The sequence below is a fragment of the Cydia splendana genome, chromosome 14 (assembly GCF_910591565.1).
Source record: "Cydia splendana chromosome 14, ilCydSple1.2, whole genome shotgun sequence".
Taxonomy (NCBI): Eukaryota; Metazoa; Arthropoda; class Insecta; order Lepidoptera; family Tortricidae; genus Cydia; species Cydia splendana.
The window spans coordinates 14,049,536-14,073,032 of record NC_085973.1 but is presented as its reverse complement, the minus strand read 5'-3'; the positions used below and the strand labels follow the sequence as shown (position 1 = coordinate 14,073,032).

Here is a 23,497-nt window from a genome sequence, read left to right as displayed (position 1 = left end):
TAGTAATGCTTCAAGATTATATACACTGGCAGGAATATCAATAAAAAATTAGTTTATTTAATACCAAAAAATGAAAACTTGACACCTCAACAGAGATGTAGTTTAATGAATAATTGTTGAATCTATTAGGTATCACATAAATATAATATTTTTCTTAGCCGTCTTAATAAAACAACGAACAAACAACAACACAACTTGTCGTTTATTCCTGTTACATTACCGGTTTTCAATTTTTCAGTAGTAGGATAATACAATTATTGACAATTGTCACATCTGAATACCGTCAAACTTAACTCGTCTCTCTACGGCACGTTGCTCTATGGCCGGCTTATGGCGAACACACCCACCGGCGTACCCACGAGCCGAATTACGGCCGTCGGCCGCGACTGCCGCGAGTTTTTGTCCGCGGCAGTGTCAAGGACGCCTCTGTTGCCACGTTCCGACTACTCGGTTATATTTAACGTCGGTTAGAGAAAGAAGCGATGCTTTTTTTGTACATCTGCTTTGAAATGGCTTCAGTTGGGCATTTGTTTTTTTGCTGCGGTCACGTTTGAGAGGCGAATTTTGGGTAAATTACTTGTGTTCAATCTGAACAGCGTCAAATACAAGTATGTACTTATAAAAGGCAAACAAAGCGAGGGAGGGAATTGCAAATAGGAATCTAATTGCCTTAAGGCAATCTGTATGTATATGGATCTCTCTAGATATACGTAAAGATTTCCCGCCCGTCTGAACCTGTCAAATGTTTTAGGCGGAGAAATCTGTCAATTTTGCTAAACAGTGAGCCATAGATCGAAATAAAAACAGACTAACGTATTACTCCTAATTGCATGCATTAGTTAGTATACTGAAATTGATGTTACGTTGTTAGATGTTGTGTTGTATACGAATGAAAAGTGATCAAGGCCTCCAGTGCTCATGCCCAGTGCTGGGCTCGAGCATTCGCGACAGAAGCGAAGCCTGGCTTCTAGTGGTTATTTACTGGGTCACCCGATCACCCCAATAATTATTAAAATTATCTTTTTTTTACCAAGTTGTGTATGCATGTTAAAAATAATATTAAATTTGTATTGGCACTAGCTCTAGTTTTGAGCAGTATTTCAGTATTCCGGATATTGCAAGTCTATCAGCCAGAGGCTAGAGTGATTATCCTCTAAAAAGTGTAATGGCATCATGTTTATGTTGTGTTCGGCCAAATTGCTGGTACGACTTGGCTCTGTTTCTGATTACGTTTTACGTTCTGCCTCAATATTTCAGTATAATGTCACAACTTTTTGAATTGAAAGTAGTAAGAGTTGGTTTTATATTTACTAGTATTTTTTAACTCTAGCCGCCCATTGGGCTATAAAAAGGTGTCCCATTGCATTCTAATTTCAAATTTAATGTTGACAAATTAAAATTGCATTTTTCTTGGCATGTTTTGTTGTCTTGGCGACTAATTTAAAATATCTGGTAAAAAGCAGGGCTGAATATATTAATCTAATATTCTTGAAAGTCTTTGCTCAGTATCCACACAAAATGGGATTAGTAAAGAACCACCAAAGGGTAATTGTAAACCATAACAAAAATAGCTTCTCCACTTCTTCTTGTATTCTATAAGTTTTATATTTCAAGTGTTCCAAATAAGTTATATCGTTAACATTTAAAAATGTAATTAATCTATGTAAACTGCTTTTAAGGTAATTTCAAATTCGGAACGGCTTCTTAATTACGCTTCTAATTCCAAAATCGATCGATAGTCGTTGATTGAATGTTTACGACCATAAATAAATCCAGGTGGTCGTTTGATTGGGTAGATCTTCTCGATTCGATTCGATATTATTTGCATTCCAACTCGATTAGGCGTATCGAATCGGTAAACGTAGCCTTTAGACATTCATAGCCTTTACATACTAACTTTCATTGTGATTTATAAGGACGTTTGGTATTTTTTATTAGAATTAAACAATCAGAAAAAAAAAACAATAAAACAAACAGTTATAGAATTAATCAGAAACGTGAATAACTCTAAAATTCTACACTAAGAATTGCCAAAGAAGAAGAAACAAGTAGGTAACTAAGTATTTAAAAGCAACAACTCTGTCATCGTCCGTTGATTCTGCTTTGACTACGACGCAGGTTTCATCAGACTTGCAAACTTTTAGAAGCCAGAGAAACTGTGAGGACGATTGATGATAAACTAATGTTACTCCTAAATTAACGTCAAGTACATATAGGTCATTCGATAGCAATAGCTTGGCGTTCATAAGTAATGGAATATCACGCTAAATAACGCACCATGTCCCTGCGTAACAATACGCTAGAGGCCGATTCAAACTTACTCGAATAAAAAGATTCTTTTTTTTTAACGAACCTATAAGGTGTCCCACTGCTGGGCAAAGGCCTCCTCCCTAGACTTCCAATCCTCATTAACTGCAGCATCCGTCCAGTTACTGAGAAAGTCCGTCCGTCCAGTTACATTGTGGTACCCACTCCGTGGGTAGTTTAGCCCACCTCTGTGGGTGCATACGTCGTACATGGCCTGCCCAGTCCCACTTTAGCCTGGCGGTTAAATAGGATAATATTTAAATTTAATGTTAGGGTGCAGTTCCTGAGGGCCTAGGTACCGTGATCACCGCAGTTCGCAAATTGCGGGCATCTTTTTGTCTGTCACTTTAATTACGCCTTAATTGGAGTAAAAGAGAATGATTCCGCAATTTGCGAACTTCGGTCTTCGCGGTAAACCCTCTACTGGTCAAGTTTCGGTATTAGTGCGTGATGCCTTTTGTCTCCTACTACATTTTTCTGCGTAAACAAACACAAAGTGTGGGTGATCTCTAAGTTAGTTAATCGAAGATTTAAGTACTTTGACAGATGCATTGTATGGAAGTCTCTCATCAACATCGTGCGTTGTTTGACAGTTATTAATCGTCAAGTGTTATTTACCATCAAATGCGTCAAAGCGTATATTATAATATAATCACTATTGTAACTAAACAATAGGCCCTTGTTTTGGTCTCCATTTTATTTCGCTTAATCGTATTGTTGGAGCTTATGTGTTTTGTTTTGGCTGTAAAACGGTTTTTGTTATGCTAATCTTATTGTAATATGATTCGTTACACGAGTTTAAATAGAATTTAATGAGGTGGTTTGAAGTATGGAATCTATGAGTTTTCCTTGAAAATGTATGAGTGTGCAGTTTCAATAGACTCTTCAAAGTACATAAAAAACCGAGATTAAAGACATATTTACATACATATAAATAAACGAGGGAATGCTTCACTCATTTTGCTCTACCGACATATTGTAAAGTGGAGTATGTGAACTACCGCAATAATTAAAACCGGACAAGTGCGAGTTGGACTCGCCCAACGAGGGTTCCGTATTTTTTAGTATTTGTTGTTATAGCGGCAACAGAAATATCTGTGAATCATCTGTGAATTTCAACTATCACGGTTCATGAGATACAGCTTGGTGACAGACAGACGGACAGACGGACAGACAGACAGAATAGTCTTAGTAATAGGGTCCCGTTTTTACGGAACCCTAAAAACGACGAAAGAGCTTGTAGATGGTCTACGCCATATTTACCTTACTTACCTTTTCATAAAATTCATGTCCTTAAAAAAATCCCTCGCAATGTGTCACTTTACCTACACCTATAAAATCTGTATCAAGTTTTATACTATGATAGGTACTATACTTTTACACCGACGTTATTTTATACGCAAAGGAAAATTGAAAGCTAGCTTTCATTATCTTCCTTTCCACGGTGTTGTGAGCCGTCAACAATATTTACATTTTAATTTCGTTGTGCTCATCTGTACGTGTCGGTGTTGACTCGGTGACCCAGTTCGAACCCCGCCCTAGCCCGTCTGATTAATGGGACTCTATTTAATTGCATTATTCCCGAACATACTTAGAGTTGAAGTTTTTGTAAATTAAATTTTGGATAGAATTAACATCATCATACCATAGCACTTTGACATTAAAATTTAAACTTGAAATGTGACCGCTTTTGATACATATCAAAGTAAAAAAAGAATGTTTAAGCCCCTATAAGATTTAATCTTAGCAATAAGCAATCAAATTTCTTGCTAAAAAATTAAATAATCGAATAATTAAATAAAGTTTCCTACGAGGCTACACGTGTAAGGATGAATCAAAGCACTATAAACTGAAGTAGTATTTTTTTAAATATTCATAACTCAAAACGTGAATTGTCATGATTCATTTACCTAAGTAAATTAAACTAGAGATTACCTATTACTGCCTCATCGTGCGAAATATAAAATTCCAGCTGAAATTAATGTAGAAATACTGTAGGTAGGTAAAAAGTAGGATTTAACTGAAGAGGTAAACCGCACACATACCAAAGCGATAAATCCTACAGCACAAACATTGTTTGTGTTCTATCATTCAAATACATAGTAATGGTTCATTTCAATAATTCTCTAGCTGTAGTCAATGGCACGATGAGCAACTACGGTTATTAGAATTGAATAACTCAATCCTGTTGTTTCATTGAAAAGCGAATTGTAAAAAATAGATGTTTATGTTTTACTAGTTTCTATTTTATTTGTAATTGTAACTAATTTAATATTTTCTATGACAAATTGCGTTTCTATTTTACTTTTGTAGATAATTCGGGAAACTCTGACTATATACGAGCTGTGTTCTATGAGTTTGTTGCGATGGAACTTTAAGGGGATCCCATGCCCCGATGACCTTCGATCTGAATCCCTTAGTTTTCTAATGTTTACAAAAATCGAGATACAAGTTTGAAGAAAGCCGTTTGTCTTCTATCTGTAGTGCAATAAGTAGGAGATACGATTCAAAACTTGTCAAAAATCGATGAAAACCTCGGGTAGCCCCTTAACTTTTAAACTAGGCACGGTCAGTCAAGAAAGTGGTCTACCACTTTTCGACTCTATCAATCAGATGATAGAGTCGAAAAGTGGTAGACCACTTTCTTAGCTGACTTTACTTATCTTTGACGAGTAGTGTAAAGGGATACACGTGCTAACCACATATGTATTACTAATTTAATACTACCATGGATCATAGGTACTTACGTACACACCTACGCAAGGTCATAAGACTAAATCACCATTTTATTATATGTTACTTTATTGTACATAATAAAAATAACTCAAAGCACCTGTCAATATTTTAATATCTTACATACGCATTAAAATAACCTGTCAAGCGACTCCAAGTGGATGTTACAAAAACCATCTCCATTTTTACTAATTGCCTACAAAGTTGGCAAGTAAATACTCGACTAAGCACTTACCGCTCGACCTCGCTAAAGGAAGCTCATAACCTCGTTCCGAGCTTTCTGTCCTTGGCACTTTATTGCGCTTTTAAAATACGTCGAAGTTCCGTAACACATGGGTGCTTGGAAGTCTTTTTCGGCTCGATTCGGAAAATGAATTAGATTTCTACTAGACTTCAACAAGTTACGATACCTACGGATAATTTTAAGATATTTGTAAGATAGATATGTCAAATTTGACGTTTCCGCGATTTTGGAGGTCCTCTTGAACGATTTCGACAAGTTATGAATCAGATATCCAAGTCACATCTAGTCGATATCTAATGTAGATCTAGTTGATCTCTAAATCGTCTCAAGATCTTGTGATTATCTCGAAATCTGAATAGGCCTGTTTCTACGTCTAACCTGCATACTTACTTATTTTTACCTTTGATTGTCGCAAAATAATCAGCTAGTCCTTCCTAGTCGACAATTATTACAGAAGAATTTCGACTCAATAAAAATATGTATCAACCAAGCATTTAACTCTCTTAATAGCTTTGTAAATCAAGTTCGGATAGACCCAAACATTGATATTTAACTCCTTTTCTGTGTACCTACGGATCCTGACCGAGATTTTAGATTATTAGTCATCTTTTTGAATTTTTTTCGTGAACGATTTCTTCTGCTCTAGGTATACAGCACAACCGACGTTTAGATCCACTATTTTTGATCACCACTCACATATGAAAGGTTAAAAATAAAATTTTGAGTAGGTATATGAATATGTCCCGTCCTGGAAACAAGTTAAAAACCGTTTGTTTTTTTGTAGCAACCCAGTTGTTAAGTAGCTACAATCGTTATTTAGTTCACCAGCAGTCACACACCACACACACACACACACACACTCAGCACTCGCAGTAGTCACAACACCTTAGGTGCACGATTCTCGAATCCTACGCACACCGGACGCATAATTTTTCATTTCCCATAATCGGTCGCGGACGTCCTACTAACATGTTTGCATCGTACCGGAGCCTACGCGATTGACTCCGAAAGTTTGAACACCTATGGACATGATAATTATACCTACGCTTGTATAAAAAAAATGTAGGTACCAACGTAAATGGAGGATTTGTGAGTGATTAAGGTGATTGAAGAGGCGTTTTCAATATTAATCTACGATCTACATATTATTAGCATTACAACTTACACGATTAATTCAGTTAGGTACCTAATGAATCGTCGCAAGTGCCTAACTACCGTACTTACTTATGTCGTACCTATATTTTAATCTATGCAAATGTGTGCATGAATCCAAACGATATTTCTTTGAAGAAAACCTAATAAGTATAATTGTTTATTTTTTGATTTTTCATAGAATAATAAATGCATTGTTAATAATAGCTACCTATTTCTAAATCTATACAACTTACGTTTTTGCGTTGTGTTGCCTTAATATGGTAGGTCTTACTGTGAAAAAAAAAAACAAATGTCCTACGCCTACGCTCCGTAACGATTTAAGTATGTATACCAAAATGGACAAATTAAACCTTCCCTAAATTAGTTGAAAAATGTACCTTTATTTCAAATAAATTGGTGGGCATTATAAGTGGCAATTTGTTAAAGCATTCTAAATACCGTGGGAATACGATAGCTACTCTAACAATTGACTGTTGTTCAATTGTTTTATTTTTAAGTAATTTGGAAGTTAGCTGCCTATGGCGTGTTAATTATGCCATTAGTTAATACCAACCAGCGTTTGTTGCGCAGTTCAGTGGAATTATATTTTTTGTCATGAATTCTATAGACTTGTTGTAGGTGTAAGTAAGTTAAAAGCTAATTTGTAATGCGATTAGATTAATCTCCCGATTAGAGGATAAGGGCTAGCTGATTGCGCACTTAAGAAAAAGAAGGTGAACGTGATGTAGGTACAATATTGTAGTCATGTGGCATACTTTCTGATAAGTGATGATGATGAATTTACGGCCGATCAATAAGGTCTATTCTATCTATAGTTTTTTAATATTTTCCAGTTGATCCGTGTCAATGTCACCTATCACATAGAACAAATTGTAAGAGCCCAAATTGACTCGAAAAAATGATCAAATACGTATCATTATCAAAATATAGGTTACTTTCAAACAATAACATTACCGAGGGAGCCTATAAATGACGCATTCATATAAAACTCTCCCCTTTTTCCTTTGTGTCTTTGTTACCGACGCACGAAACTTAACCTGAGAGGGCGAGGGGTGAAAACGCGTAGAAAACCTGAAAGTTACAGACTAAACACACATCGTATTATTAAGAGTTTTCGCAGAGCGGGAGTTCATCATAGTTTTTTTACTCGTAAATGCTACTCTGTTAGCAGCTTCTACAGCATTTTATACTGTGGCATGTTGATCTCTAAAACTATTTTTTTGTAGATATTTTCAATTTACATAAATGGTCGTAAACACAACTGAAAATATAAGTAAGTGGTCACGCTCCCTCAATGAGTGACAGTACGGGGAGCGCCTTTTTTTGGTGCTAGTTTCCCATGCTCCATTTGGTAGTAGATTTGATCAAAGCAGATTTGACGTTATCCTCCCAATAATGCGTTGTCTATTTGATGGTGCAATTTCTCCTCGTCCAACAATGTAGTGGGTAGGGCTTGCATTCCGGAATTCCGGAATTTCGAAATTCCGGAATTTCGGACAAATTTTCCGATATTACAATTCCGGAATTGAGACCACTGAATATCGAAAATTCCGGAATTGGTTTAAGTACTTTTATTAGATTTAAGTACGTTTACTATTGAAAATTGCCAAGAGACTACACTATGCTGGTGGTATTAGCCGTGGCTGACAAAAGTCTGATGTCTAGCAGCATGCATTAACATGCCTCATTAACTTAACCATCGATTTTTTACTTTTGATTCTTGCTAAAGCCAAGCCATACATTTACTTGCCCAGAATCCTACCTACGCGAATCCTTTGAATAAAAATTTATTTTTCCATTTTTTCGGATTTTATTATTTTACACGTACTTAATAAGAAAATGCGGAAAATTACTTGTTTTCTCACCAGGCTCTAATGAAGAGATGATGAAATAATTTAGCCCATTTGGTTTCTCAATAAGGCTTGCGTTTTGGACACTAGTCGGCAATGTATAAAGGTAAATAGATATAGCCGAATAGGTACATAAATTTAATATGCACATAAAAAACAACCTTAATCCAGGAACAAATAATCGTTATACCTTATAACACAATAAATGCCCTTATCGAGAGCGGAACCCCATCAGGACCTTCATCTTCGTAAATAGAGCCACTAGGTAGTGTATGCGAAGCCGTTATATTTAGACATTATATAAAATTAGGCATCAAATGGTTTGCCAGCTTTCGTAGTTTCCCCAAATAAATACGCCGTATCATTGAAGTAAATAAAAGTGACCATAGTAATACGGTGCTAAAATAAGAAGTGCAAAGACGGAACTACTCAATTTATTAACATTTTTCGATTAATAATACTGCAAATTAAATTCCACTAAAACAATACTATCTTTAATAACCGTAAGTATCAGAATTTCACATTTTTTGTTGTTTTTGATTACAAAATCGGATAGAAATATGATTAGCCCTAATTCCGGAACCAGTTCCGGAATTCCGGAATTGGGACCCAATATCGAAAATCAGTTCCGGAATTGGAAACCGTCCGATATTGCAAGCCCTAGTAGTGGGTTTATGATCAGTAAGCCGTTTTACGGCGTCGCAACTATGTTTGTATTCAATCCGGAGAGTGCATTTTCTATTTTCACTCACATTATTTACGTAGAAGATGAAGGTGAAACCGAGTTTATGAGTTAGTACAGGTACAATGTATATCCTAATTTATTAAAATATGTATTAAATTTCTACTATACTTACAGGTTATTAAAATATGTACTAAATTTCTACTATACTTACAGGTTATTAAAATATGTATTAAATTTCTACTATACTACTTACAGGTGTAAGTATAGTAGAAATTTAATACATATTTTAATATATTAGGATATACATTGTACCTATACCAACTCATAAACTCGGTTTCACCTTCATCTCATCATGAACAGGTGTTCATATGCATTAAAAACCTCGAGCGAAAAGTTAAACTGTATACTTACCTAAGCAAAGATACCGCGTCCTTTAAAAACTATGAGATTATTTTGTTTGAAGCTGTAAAATTGTCCATGTATCTACTTAATAGAATTATTTGAATTTTATACAAACATGTAGGCAGGTAAATATGTTTCGATGTGATTTTACGTACATTGTTTCGATGTGTTTTCCTGGTTTGTTTATTTTATGCATCGCACGATTCTGTAAATATACTTAGGTAGGTACCTACTTGAAATAAAATAGAAATTCGTATAACAATGTAATCGACTAGCTAGACTACAAACAAAGTAGCACGGTGGAATATCAAACGATCTTTTCTTTCTATTTTTATTCTAAGCTTTAGCGCCAATGGGTCGAATATTAAAATTGTTTTACATACGATTTATTTTCGAAATCATACGATAAAATAGGTAGGCCTTTTTAGCTCTGGCTAAGCTTTTAATCGCTTACCAAGCAAGTCAAATCGAATAACCAATAAGTGCCCTGTTTTGATCACAAGTAATTGCTAAGGATCTAGACTCTAGAGGTCTCGATACACTAGGTACCATCGGCCGTAAAAGTACATGGCGACTTTATCAATTAATTCACTCAGAATTTTTCTATGCAATTTCGCAGCTCACTGTACCTTCCAATCGCAAATTATGGATATATTCAGAGCGGTAGGTATCAACATTTAAACATTATGTTGATTTGACATTACTAGTAGGTACAGCGTTTCGTCACAAATCGAAATGCACTGTGAGTAATATAAAATGAACATCCAATTTTACAAAAAGAAAATGCTGTTTACGGTTATTTATTAGTAGTAAAATTAATGTTCGAGCTTTCCCCGTTGACCGAACTTTATGAACGTTTGCCCACGTTATGTTTGCTCAGTTGTGTTTCATTTACTCATCAAACAACTAGTCGCTACTCGATGATGTATGAGATTTAATATTGCGTAAAATGTCCTAGAGGCATCGAGTTTTTGCAACCGAAAGTTTTACAAGGTTTCATATAAAAGTTCAATTCAATTTCGTTGAACACATTTGATCGAGCAAGAACTTTATTTGCATATAACTTTTTATGCAATCAGTCCTGGGTACTTTGTTTTGTATGTCAACTCTAAAAATATTTTAAACATTGCAATGCATTGCTAGGTTGGACTATATGACTCAATAGAATGACAAATGAGTCTTGAGTCAAGACACTTGTACCAATACCATATGTTGACTTTCATTATTAATTTGATCTAAAGAAAATAATTACCTAAATATTACTGCCACATTACACCTGCCCGTTTCCCGAGTCCAATAGATTTCAAGTTAATTTGCATGATTTATTTTAACTTTTGCGCTGTATTTAAGGTACAAATATTTGATAGATATACTATTTTTTTATTAGGCTGTTCCATTTTACATACTACTACCCAAGCATAGTAAGTAATTATTTTAGGGATTTAGATAATAGGTAGAGTAGGTACCTATCTAAATCCTTATAATGTATAATGACAATAACATACAAGGAAAATATCAATAGGTGTACATACATATATGTAGGTACATTGGGAACAAAATGATACAAGGAAAATTCGATGGTGTCTACGTTAATTAAAACAATGATTTCCACTTCGCACTCTCGTATGTTTGCGGTTTTCCACCAAAAACAAATCATGAAGATTCCAAATGCATTCAATTACCTAAAGCATATATTTCTGCGACACATTATCCTCCGTCGCGCGCAGAATAAGCAAACTCGCCGCAACTAGGTTACAGTTCTTTATTGTGTTTACGTGTCTTTGATATGAGATATACAGATATGCAGCAGGTCAAGGCGCCAGACAGCTTTCAACGCACCTATATATGGAAACATTAGCTCCTGTTTTCGCTAAGGACTTTTCGGTCACGACTTTAGACCTAATTTCCACATAATGGCTAGACTCCTTAATCTATGCGTGTCCTCGCATCCGGATTACAACCTCGTGACAATGAGCGACGCGGAAGAGCCGAGCGCGTCGTAAAAACGCGCTTAATTTCAATTTTATGGCACACATTCAATTGTGGCCTGTAAAAAAGCGTTTTATTGGAGTCGCATCCTGGCCCCGAGGCCGCGATGCCCAGATAGCCCTAATTAAAACCCGACGCGTACTCTTGCGAAAGAACTTGCGAAACGAACTCTGTCCTCTGTTTTACCGAATTGTTGACATTTGATTTTTATGGCCAGAACAGTGGCCATGTGGATATTTCATTACAACCAACTACGGAATTACTGTATTTTTAAAGGTTCATTCAGTTATTGCCCAAGTAAATTTATTTTATTTTGACTCAAATATTTGTAATAACTATACGCCTAGATTTAATAAAGATTTGACTAAGCAAAACCTGCTAAATATTTTATTAAATTACCTTCATCAAAATTTTCCGTTTGTCAACTAGTTGGACGGGTGATTAACGCAAATTTTTCTTTCATTTCAGATAGACCCGCGGCGTGCAAAGAAGACTAAAGTGCCATTCAACCAGTTTACCACAGAGTGATATTTAGCCTTAAACTAGCGTTAGTGTCAGTGATATTAAAGTGTTAATCTAGTTTTATATACGAACGTTACCAAAAAATCAGCGAAACTGGCTCCTTACAAGGATATAATGAATCAGTCGAGCATGAGCGCGGTGCCGATGATAAAGTGTGAAGAGGTGGCGTCGCCGGTAGGTGGCGCTGCTGGGGCGGATGACCCAGGCGGCTCGTACAACCTGAGCGTGAACCTCAGCGCGTCCGTCATAGGCCTCCTGACTGCGGAGTCTGCGAATACAACGTTGCGGACGCCGGAGATTGTGAACGATCTCATCACCATGACGAATCCTCTGGACCAGTACAACTACAGTGAGAAGACGTCAGGATTCAAGGTAATATTAATAAGTTTAACATTCGTATTCGCGCTTAATTCGCAGTACCTATCGCAGGTTTTTAACACCTAAAGTAGGAAAATGAAGCAAATTAGTTGAGGCTGTTATAATTATTCAATTAGACCGTATCGACAACCAACAATTACATTAATTACCGATTAATGCGTTTTGCCGGAAACGGTCTTGTCGGTCATATTTATGTAGTGTTACGCCTGTGTAAAGGTATTTATTATGTATGTGCCATCCCATATGACATAATTTTTTATAATTTAATATGGTTTAATATTTTGCGACTGTCATACAGATAATATTATTATATAATCCGGCAACGAAACCAACAGAACCGTGACTCAGCACAGCACCCGTTCTCTATTATTAGCCCTTACATTGTGTTGAGCAATCAAAATGCAAAGAGGTCCCTTAGTGCCTAGGCTATCTAACGCATGCAGATGGACTGTTTAAATGCAAAATAAGTGTTACAAGTATCTTGAAACTCTGCCAAGTAACAATCACATAACGTAGGCCAAGCGTCATGGAGAAAAAGGTCCTAAATGACGGCAGTTTCCTAGGAAAATAGATCATATTTTATAAAACGTGGACGGTCACGTGACAGAAATCACCACCCCTTTATAAACATTGGATAACACCAAGAGATGCCAACACGCTATGAGTTCATGCACCTTTTTGTTGCATTCCGTAGTTTAATTTCACAAAGTCGCATTTGTATTGCAGTTGCATCAACATACGTCATTTCTGCAGCTGAGTGCAGCAACATACGTTAAGCAGACTCAATGGCGCCTCCGTATCAGTTTATCTATATTTAGTTATCGTATAAATACACATTATTTGTACAGATTATCTCATACATGGAAGTGTTGTGAATGAGTATAATTATGTATGGGACGGGATGGCGCATTCAGAGCGTGAAAGGACAAAGGGGGCATATTATTTAAAATGTCATTTTGGGTGCATTTGGAGTCGACGCGTGTTATCTGATGATGTTTATTATGATAATTAAAGAAGGGTTCATTTAAACACTGGATGCAATTAAATATCAATCCTGAAATGATCGTTGCGGTTGAAATATATTTGCAATATCATATAATAAATCTTGCTAACTATTTAGTACTTAGCCGTATTTTAATGAATTTTTATTTTGTTACAAACAAAAATATAAAATATCTACATAATATAAGTTGTTGTACCTACTACCGTAAAACGGGGTGAGTAGGTTTCGCGGGGAGAGGTGGGTTATGAATGGGGAGAGAAGGTTTGAGAGGGGGGTGAGAAGGGATTTTAAGGCTACTGCTATAAAAATAATGTATTCTAATTTAAAATGGAGCTATAGTAATAGGTACGCATAATAAAAAAAAATCGATCCAACAATCTTCCAAAATCACCTTTGTATGAAAACCCCTCTCACCCCAAATACGAGGCACTACGGGGTGAGGTGGGTTTTCCTCTTTATCGTCAAAGTTATGAAATGGAACTACCCAAAATAAAATAAAAACTAAAATACAAACGTCCGGAACACTTATTATATACACCATTAAGTTTTCATATGTAAAAATAAAATGTTATCGAAGTTTGAATTTCAGTTTTGACCCTACTCACCCCATTTTACGGTACCTACCTTTATGAAACGGATTTGAGTTCAATATGATATTCTAAAATGACTAATAATAGAAGATAATGTTAAAAACCTGTCACGTAAAGTGACCAACTGATCACTTGCTACCAAGTGACTATCGCTAGTACCTATGCAAAGTGATAAGAGAAAGCCACAGTGAACTCTGTTGCATACAATGTGAACCTTTTATAGGATGGTAGTCGTTAAAATCGTGTTTTCCGTAATCTAGTAAACAGTACCTACAGAACCCCTGCCATACAACACCATCCAAATCTACATTTCGCCAATAATGCGACGTGGGTCTTTGCCGTCCACGTAGTAGATTTTCTTCTTCTTTAAAAAAGTGACTTCCATCAAATTTATGATTTCACCAAATGTGTGCTCATAGGGCATGACGTTGTCCAGTAATTTCATTGAGTAAAGTGATAGCTGGATACTTTATTCTATGCATTACGATGTTCGGGAACCCAGGTAAATTATTCTTGTCGTGTTTGGTCACGCTGCTACACCGGAAGTCGTTCCATTAGCCTGGACACTGTGAGACGCGGACAAAAAGGCTGAAATCCGAAACCACTGTCGTCCTATCCCATCAATTCTTGTGAAGTCGTCGTTTCCAGAAGGCCCGGTTTAATCGAAAATTAGTAGTTCTATTAGAATGTATATTGTTTCCATAGTTGTAGGATACAAAAATTCATTCCAAATAAAATCTTGTTTAGAGTGAACTTATTTTCTTAAATCAGTGATCAGGTCATCTAAATCCTTTGCGTTTCTCTTGAACACCGAATCCTGTGGATAATGCTTGTTATATAAGATGCTACTTTATTAGTTGCAGATATTATAACAGATGATACTTTACTTTAAAACAATTAACTTTAAATAGAAATTAAGATTTTTTTTTTTTGTTTTAATTTACCGAACAAAAAATTAATTATAAGGAAAACTGCAAAAGGTTATTAGGATGAAGTGACCAGACAGTTAGATGTTAGGTAAAAGAGGTACTAGAATCTGTTCAATGAGTTCACATAATTAATAATTACATTAACAGGGTGTTTTTACGTAGCAAATTAGTTTTTCAGTTTTCTCCAAAAAACATCGTAAAAGCTATAATGTTTCATACTTAAATATACTCCAGGAACCGAGTACTATCAGCTGTATAAATATCTACAACTAATAAGGTAGCACCTTATATAATTAAGGTAGATAAGTAAAAGTCCCAACTAAAATCACCATCGGCTAAATTGAAGAACGTCTTGTGAACAGTGATTTGTGTTCCAGAGTGCGAGCGGGAACGACTCCAACTCCTCAATGTCCAACGGCTCATCGGCGACTTCGCCAGCCTCCGGTACTCCGCCCAGCATACAAAAGGTACCCTAACTACATTTTATTCTAATATTAAACCTTTCACTCTCTCTCTTTCTCTGGGTTCCACACCCGATTATTTATTATGTGTTTATCCCAAACATTTTAGTCTTAAGTTTTAGATTATTTAATATTATTATTTTATAGTTGTTCACAAGTAATTCGTGGAGACTTATCGCATTAATTAGATAGATACTAGCGTTTAACGTAACAAAGTTTTCACATCAAAATTTAATAGCACTCTCTTATATTAAGTCTGTTTCCAATTTGAATTCGAATTAGGTTAACATTGCAGATTAATCGTGTAAAATTAGGATTTTCTGTAGGCCCTGACATAGATTCTCGCCAGATGTGCCTAATGAGTATGGATGCTTGAACTTTCAGTGATTGTTGTAAAAAATATGTAAGTAGGTAGGTGAGTACTTATTTTTGAAAATTGTCATTAATAATGTCAATTTTGTTAGGAGCTTACAGTTGATAATGACTCATTATTTACTCACATTAAGTATGTGATAAGATGTTTCATAATATGAAATTACAATATATGTACTTATTAAACCTTCCTGATCCTTCAAGCATTTTAACAATACTAAATAGGTAAGTTTCCTGAAACCGCAGCATCATCAATATTCATTTTCGAGCACACCTACAAAGAAAATTATAATCGTATGAATTCTTCAAATGATTTGAAATACCTTAGTTTACGATGCGCTCAGTATACTGGCATTACTGGCCGCTAATTGCCACAGCTTCGCACAAGGCTATCTTGTCCGCGTACGTTTGATCTTCTTCATGCCGGCCGCTGGCTGCTGGCTATCGCGAGATAATTATATGCGTATTAAAGTTAATAGGTAATATTCATGTTTGAACTTTGAATAAACAAATCATAGAATGGGTCAGTAATAGGTATAGGTCACATAATAGGGTTAAGAGCTTTGATATATTCCCTTACGAAATGTAGTGCCTATTAGGTAAATTATATCACTGCCAGGCGTGGCTCACTCCGCGATTTCGTCGCTTTGCTACAGGTAGCTAAAATTACATCCGTTCCGCCCCAATTTTGGGGAAAGCCATAGGCCGCGCGTGGCGCTGTCGCCACCTAGCGGCCATCTCTGTGCTGATCGTAACAGACGCGTTTTGTTAGAGAGTGAGTCTTCTGTACCTAGTACTGATATTTATTCTGTGTCACTGCTTAAGTACAACTTGACTTGGTTTCAGTGGTTTTGTAGGTAGATGAAAAGAGAATACTTGGGTGTCCCAAGGCATCTGTAGGTACATAAACATGCATGTACTTATTTATATTTATGTGATATAATTAACCTAGGAAAACGTATTATGTAGCTCAAAACCCTCTCAGTAAGCATTTATTTGAGTTTAACTGAGACATGACGTTGGATTTTGAAAATTAGGATAGTTTAAGGAAACCGTTGTGGTCACAGGTAAACTCATTAAAGATCTTGCGTTTAAGTTAAATGTCGTGCGTTGAATACCTTTTAACACCAGCCTAGACAATGAGCGGACGTTTAAAATATGAGAAAACGAAACAATTCTTCTCCACACAATGGTCATACAGTTATTACAATTGTAATGTAATTGACATATTAAGATTATTATGGTTTTTCAATCAGAACCTTGAATTTATCCTATCAAGGCAGATCATGAATCATACATTGCAGATAAAAAAACTCACATTAATTCAATAGGTAATGGCAATGATTGATAGAGAATCTCACGCATAAAAAGTGCAAATACATACATGTTGAATACTTAAGTATTAAAATGGTAGATCTAACTAGGGTTACGGAGTAGACATCCTGAAAAATATCTGGAAAAAAAACCTGACATAGAAGATTCATGGTGACTAATCCTGACATAGAAGATATAAGACTCATGTGACTTAGGTATATCAATTGTTTTTTACGACTCCGCTCATTTTAGTTTATTACCTTACTAAAATACAGAAATATAAAAATGTAAGGTACATGTTTAGGTAGTTTCTACTAGGTACCTTTGCTCAAATCGGTTCATTCATTTGAAAGCTATGATGCTACAGACACAAATCGATACAAGTTTTAGGTACCTTATGAGTACATATAATATGCACAATTAACTACAAAATTAAATCTCGTGTTCTAAGAACCCTTCCTCAGAACGTATGATTTCCAACCCAATCAATTATTTACAGGCTAAAGAAATATACTGACGTCTGGTAACCCTAGTCCCAATTAACTTAAACTGCTTCGCTCTCACATCATTGAAAAATGAGCTTAATTCTAATAGGCCTAAGAACGATGGCCATTACAAGTTAAGCTACTAGACCAGCAAAGTGATTTTACGACTATGTTATTATTTGCATACTCAATGTCCGGGTCTCGATGTCCTTCCATTGTTGGCCGGATAATAATCAGCCATTTTCTTTTTGAGTTGAACACGCAATTGCTTAATCTTTTATCACGATTTGCCTATTAATTGAGCTGTAGGTAGGTACATAGATTGCATCACAGCTCTAAAGTATCTATGACTTTATGGCGAGACAAAAATAATTTGATAATGTAAATATATTCATGTTTTACATCTAATTTCAATACATTACGTGAGATCCATGATGCTATTTACCTACTAATCGTAAAAAAATATTTCAATATTAATTGAATTCTTTAGCGGCAAGCATAATATTCTTAAGATGCGCAACTAAGCGTAAAACGCCACAAAGTTAGCAAATGCTGAAAGTACGTTACGGTTATTATATGTTTAGAAGTATTTTTTATACATATTTTATACAATATAGTATGGTAGGTCCACGACAGTTTTTACCTATGTCCATCGTTATAAGCATTTAATATTGTCCCTATTGCACTTTTATAGATACTTGATAGTAAGCGCAGACATTAAATACAAATCCCATAATGATAATTATTTTCAAATCCCATACTTAATGACACCACCGACTATTTACAGACAATCCTATAATATAATACCTGTGTTTTTGCCTTACAGACTTGCTCGGAACTAATAAAGGCTGGTTTGAAGCTGTCCATCGAATCGAAACGCAAAATGTCCGGCAGCGACACGGACATGGGCGTCAAGAGGATGAAGAGGGAAGACAGCGATGAGGACTATGACAGCAGTCACACGCACACGACTAAGAGCGAAGGGGTAAGCATTTGAAACGCGGCCAGGCGTGGCTCACTCCGCGATTTCGTCGCTTTGCTACAGGTAGCTAAAAGTACATCCGTTCCACACATGAATCTAGTATTAAAACTGGATCTGGCATGAGGGTGGGGATAACTGACAGAACTTATGTATCTTTCAGTAGGAGTAGCAGCGAAAGCGCTATTATTGTTTGTCCTTGTCACAGTCTCACATATTTTTTGTTCCCCGCCGTTTTTTTAGTATGGATTATGGTAATGAATTCGACCAATCACAGTGTCGCATTTGTGTATGTTTTGTCCCTCACGGAGGCATCCGTACACCACTTCTATATGATCCTACCTTCTATGGTTCCACACCAATTTTGGTGGCTAGCCATAAGCCGCGCGTGGCGCTGTCGCCACCTTAGAGACCATAATTATCTGTCCTGATCGTAACATACGCGTTTTGTTAGAGAGTGAGTCTTCTGTACCTAGTACTATTATTTATTCTGTGACGCGGCTGACATTATCATTATAAGGGGCATTCCAGAAAAGTGTCGGGTACGTGACGCAGTAAGGTAGCACAAAGTTCCGACGAAGATTTAATAATCTCTGTAGCCAAAATATTACGCACAGCGCCATCTTTTATTACCTACCTACACTTGTCAAGGTCTATTCTAATAAATGATTTAGCATCATTATAATTTTATGGACATTTTAATTACCTACCAATTAATTTAATTATGTGTATTACAAAACCGGCTTGAAGAAGTCACCTTTAAAGAAATAAATCATAGTAGATTCAGCAGTTTGAAAGCTACTAACGAAGCCAGATCTAATAAGTAGTTAGAAGGTTAGGTACATCCCTGTGTGCAAACAACTTACATTAAGCGTTCGGTAGAAAAATCAAAGGAACTTTAATCGCTACCTATTGATTTGATACATTTTACCTTTTCGAATTTCGGCGCTACCGACGTACCCCTGACATAACAATGCGCAAAGTTTAAAATTCAATTTCATCCATTCTGATAAGATTTATTTTCGCGTGGTATATAAAGTAGCCGTGGCGATTAAGGCGTTAAATTGATCTAAGATTGTTACTGCCGATTAAATATCACCTCCTGATTATTCACTGAAACTACAAGGTGTTTACTTTGTATTATCTCACTTGAAATCAGTTAATATATAACTTACTGCACGCTTGACCTTAAGCAAAAGGCTGTAAAATGTTTTATGACTAACCTAGTCCACTACTCGGAATAGACAGAAACGAACGATTGCGAATATCTTAACTAGCTTTAATGGCTACGGCGGCTGCATTGTAATGCACGGTGCTATTGAAGTTTTATAGCATCGTGCAAAGAAGGCTTGATTATGAATGCACTAAATATTATTCTCATGGCTTGTTAGACTCATCGTCCCGTGAACCAGTATAAGCGTGGTCTATGATTAGGCTTGCAGTTGGTAGGGCATCTTTTTATAGAAATGCGTCCGTACTTGAGCATGATTGCTTCAGATCGCGCGCTTAGTTAGCAAGTAATGCAAGGCTTAATTAGCAAGTAATGTAAAGCTCACAATCTACAGCAAAAATCCTTGTGCACTCAAAGCGCATTCGCTAGACTTGGCTATACTCTGTATCTTTAGGTATTTAAATAAAAGTAAACAAAATCTACCCTCAAATGGCTCCTTAAGCCAGTTGAGGGTAGATGAAAACATTACATGATCAAATAATGTAGGTTAAAGTAAGGTCGTTTAGTGACAGATCCAGGCGGTTTTGTATCTGGTTGGTTAACCAATAAATGTTACAACTACCCAAAAATGTACAAATTGTTTGTTTACTTTTATTTAAATACCTAAAGATACAGACTATAGGCCTTTACATAGAAGATCGGCCTAGCCTAGATGGCAATCGTTATTCGAAATTCATTTTCGTAGTCAGTACCCACCTATTGGTTCATTAGAGGCAGTGCACTGGGCAAGCGATTTCAATAACCGCCGCTACGTGTGAATTCACTTCCTCGATAGTACGTGGTTGTAAAATTACTATGGCGTCGGAATAATTAATTTAGTGTACAAACAGCAACACTCCTAACTGTCCATCTGTGGACCTTATGCCTTTGTTATAAGGTTTACAGATGGACAGTTAACAGTGTGGGCGATGGTTACCTATCACATCCGTTATTTGCACATCAGTCGCATTTAGTATTCTTAATCTCTTATAGGATCTTTAAATTTCATAAAAAAAATAATCGAATCAAGAACATACAATTAATTTTTATGTACGGTGCAGCGGGGCAATTTTGACTGCGGGGTAATTTCAACTAAACGAAATATCTTCCATGTTTTACATTATTAACTAGAGTCACACACAACACATCTTTTTCGCTATATGGATATATGTATATGGCACTCTAGTTAATATTGTAAAACGATATTTCGATTAGTTGAAATTAACCCGCAGTCGAAATTATCCCGCTGCACCTTAAAAGATAGTATGGGCTCGCGCTCCGAGCAATTTTAGGGCCTCTTCACTGTTTGGCCCGCCTCCGCATATGCAGTTTATAATATCAGCTTAAACTGAAAATTTTGACAGAATAAGTATGTATTTCACTGTTCACACATATTTTCATAAATTTCATACTAAAGGGTGTTTCCTCCTCAGCTTACCCCCGAAGACGAGGAACGGCGGCGGCGACGAAGAGAGCGGAACAAAATCGCAGCCACCAAGTGCAGACTGAAGAAACGGGAGCGCACCGTCAACCTGGTCTCTGAGAGCGAGGTTCTTGAGAACCAGAACATCGACCTGAAGGCACAGTTGAAGGTATATATCACCATTTCAGTCAAAAGACGCTTATTTCTTAGATGGATATAGGCCTACCCCAAGTTTTATAGGGCACATAGGGTAGATAGGCAAAGATCGCCGCTTCAAGATGATACTTCCACTTGCTAAAACGCTTTTACATTTCATTTATCACATTTTCCCGTTAATTTAAAAGTTGCAAAGATATTTTTGCAGCTGATACTTTGCCCTCCTGGACAATGACTTAAAGTCACAGAAGGACACATGCCGTTTATCACCTCAAATGCCCAAACACGTTATGTTATGGCTCGGGTCGTTAAGATAAGGCGAGATTAGGCTGGACGTCAATAGGGAGATTATGCGGATATTTACTTGGCTTGTTCACTTACTTTAAAACACAAGTCTGGAGCCTAGATACCGTTTCTACACGGTTTGTGAGAAATCGTAGATCAATTTTAAACAACGAAAACCAAAACTAAGATGTACAACGTATCACCAACATATTATTTTATCCCAGGTCATTACAATGTTGAAATTAATAAACGATGTTTTTTTTTTGTAAGTTGGAATTTAACTGAACTTTTATCTCTTCAGGACCTGGAAGTGGAGAGGCGGCAGCTCTTGGAAATGCTCAACGTGCACAAAGCCTCGTGCGTCAAGAACGGAGCGCGGGCCTCGCCCACGAACCCCAGCTACAACCTCGTCCGCTACGACACCAACACATTCCCCGCCTTCGAGCAGAGCCCCTACATCCGCCCCGAGTCGGCCAACATCCTCGCCTCGGCCACCAGCTTCCCCGGGGAAATAGAACCCATCGCGTCCATCGAGCCCCTCTACATGTCCCAGATCATGGAGGGCGACTACACCCGGCCCGACAGCGTGCTCAGCCTACAAACCAACCCTGACGCCTTCGTCACGACGGACGGCTTCATATCCAAGACCACAAACCTCCTCGTCCCGATCGAGTCCGAACAAGAGTACTACGATGCGGAGGCCAACTACAACCTGAGCACGCAGCAGTGCCATACGTACCCCGCGACCGTCCCCGACTCGCAAACCAAACTCAACAACGGCCTCAACGACGGCTGCCTGGTCTAACTCACGAGTATACGTATGTTTAAGCATTGAGAAATTCGGAATAGAGCGTCATCACCGTTGCAACTTTTACTTCACTTTATTTCTGTGTCCAATGTGATAATTTTTCATAACTTTGTCTTTAAAAGTGAAGTAAAAGCTGCCCTTTGTTCGTATTATATAGAAATTTAAGCTAAAGCAGGGATGGGAGGTATATTTCGAAACGAAGTCGTATGTCTACTGTGTAGAACAACAGCGTAGATTAGTATGGTGCCTGTATCGCGTATGACGAGTGGAACTAAAGGGTATTGGCGAAGATTACTCCGTATAGGTAGGTATCAACATTTTCATTTCAAATATTTCGACATTGTGACCATTTATTTATGTTATGTTTATTTTATTCCGCGTTGTGAAATAATAAAATTATTGCTTAACACTTCAATAGAAACTGTGAAACAGTTGATAGGTAGGTACCCCCTATTTTATTTTTACCTAGATGTTTAACTCTTAACATATGATTAGGTACCACTCGGTTATTTTTTTAAGTTAAATAATTTTGCTTTGATCTGTTTAATAATAAGTTTACTGGTTGAGATCTGATTATGTGGTGCAATATGAGAAATGAGATTAAATCGATGAAAGTATCTCACGATGAAAAAAATCTGCACGTTATAAATTGTTTAGTTGATTGAAGTGTGTATGAAATATCTTGCATAAAACAAAGAAAAAAACCTAAAATATTATACATCACATTAAAATATTTTATCTTCCAATAGGTAAATAGAATAACAAATACCTCCCGTTGATATTCCGAAATTATATTGTATTGTTGCTAAAATATATTCACAGATTATTAACGAATAGATTTATAAAGATGAAAACTTACATGATTTATATAAGTAGATAAGTGTTGTAGCTATACAAAAAATAATATTAGCGTGTAAGGTGCTTTAATACAAAATACAAGTGATAGAATATAAAGATGGCGTTATAAGGGAATAGTTATTTGTACAACAAGAGATCAAAGTTTGATATTTCTTCGAGTGCTTATTTTGAGTCCCGTGCAAGCGAAAGATTCTATAATAGATTCACGAGCGTAGCGAGTGAATCTAATTTAGAATCTTGAGCGTAGTAAGGGATTCAAAAGCGCACGAGATGTAAATAACTTTGATCTCGTGTAGTACACAAAATTTTTCACCCTAAGCAGTGAGAACATACCTTAGAGGGACAGAGATAATAGAACC

General features: G+C 36.5%; 1 protein-coding gene across 1 annotated transcript in view; it reads left to right on the top strand.

Annotated features, from left to right (window-relative positions):
* LOC134796746 (activating transcription factor 3-like) overlaps positions 1 to 22,292 on the top strand; it is a 76,452-nt gene extending 54,160 nt beyond the window's left edge. The window contains exons 2-6 of the mRNA XM_063768944.1: positions 11,834 to 12,259; positions 15,165 to 15,254; positions 18,246 to 18,404; positions 21,042 to 21,200; positions 21,774 to 22,292. Coding sequence (XP_063625014.1) covers positions 12,002 to 12,259; positions 15,165 to 15,254; positions 18,246 to 18,404; positions 21,042 to 21,200; positions 21,774 to 22,277 — 1,170 coding nt within the window. The 5' untranslated portion in view covers positions 11,834 to 12,001 and the 3' untranslated portion in view covers positions 22,278 to 22,292. The remainder of the gene's footprint in view (positions 1 to 11,833; positions 12,260 to 15,164; positions 15,255 to 18,245; positions 18,405 to 21,041; positions 21,201 to 21,773) is intronic.
* The last annotated feature ends 1,205 nt before the right edge of the window (positions 22,293 to 23,497 follow it).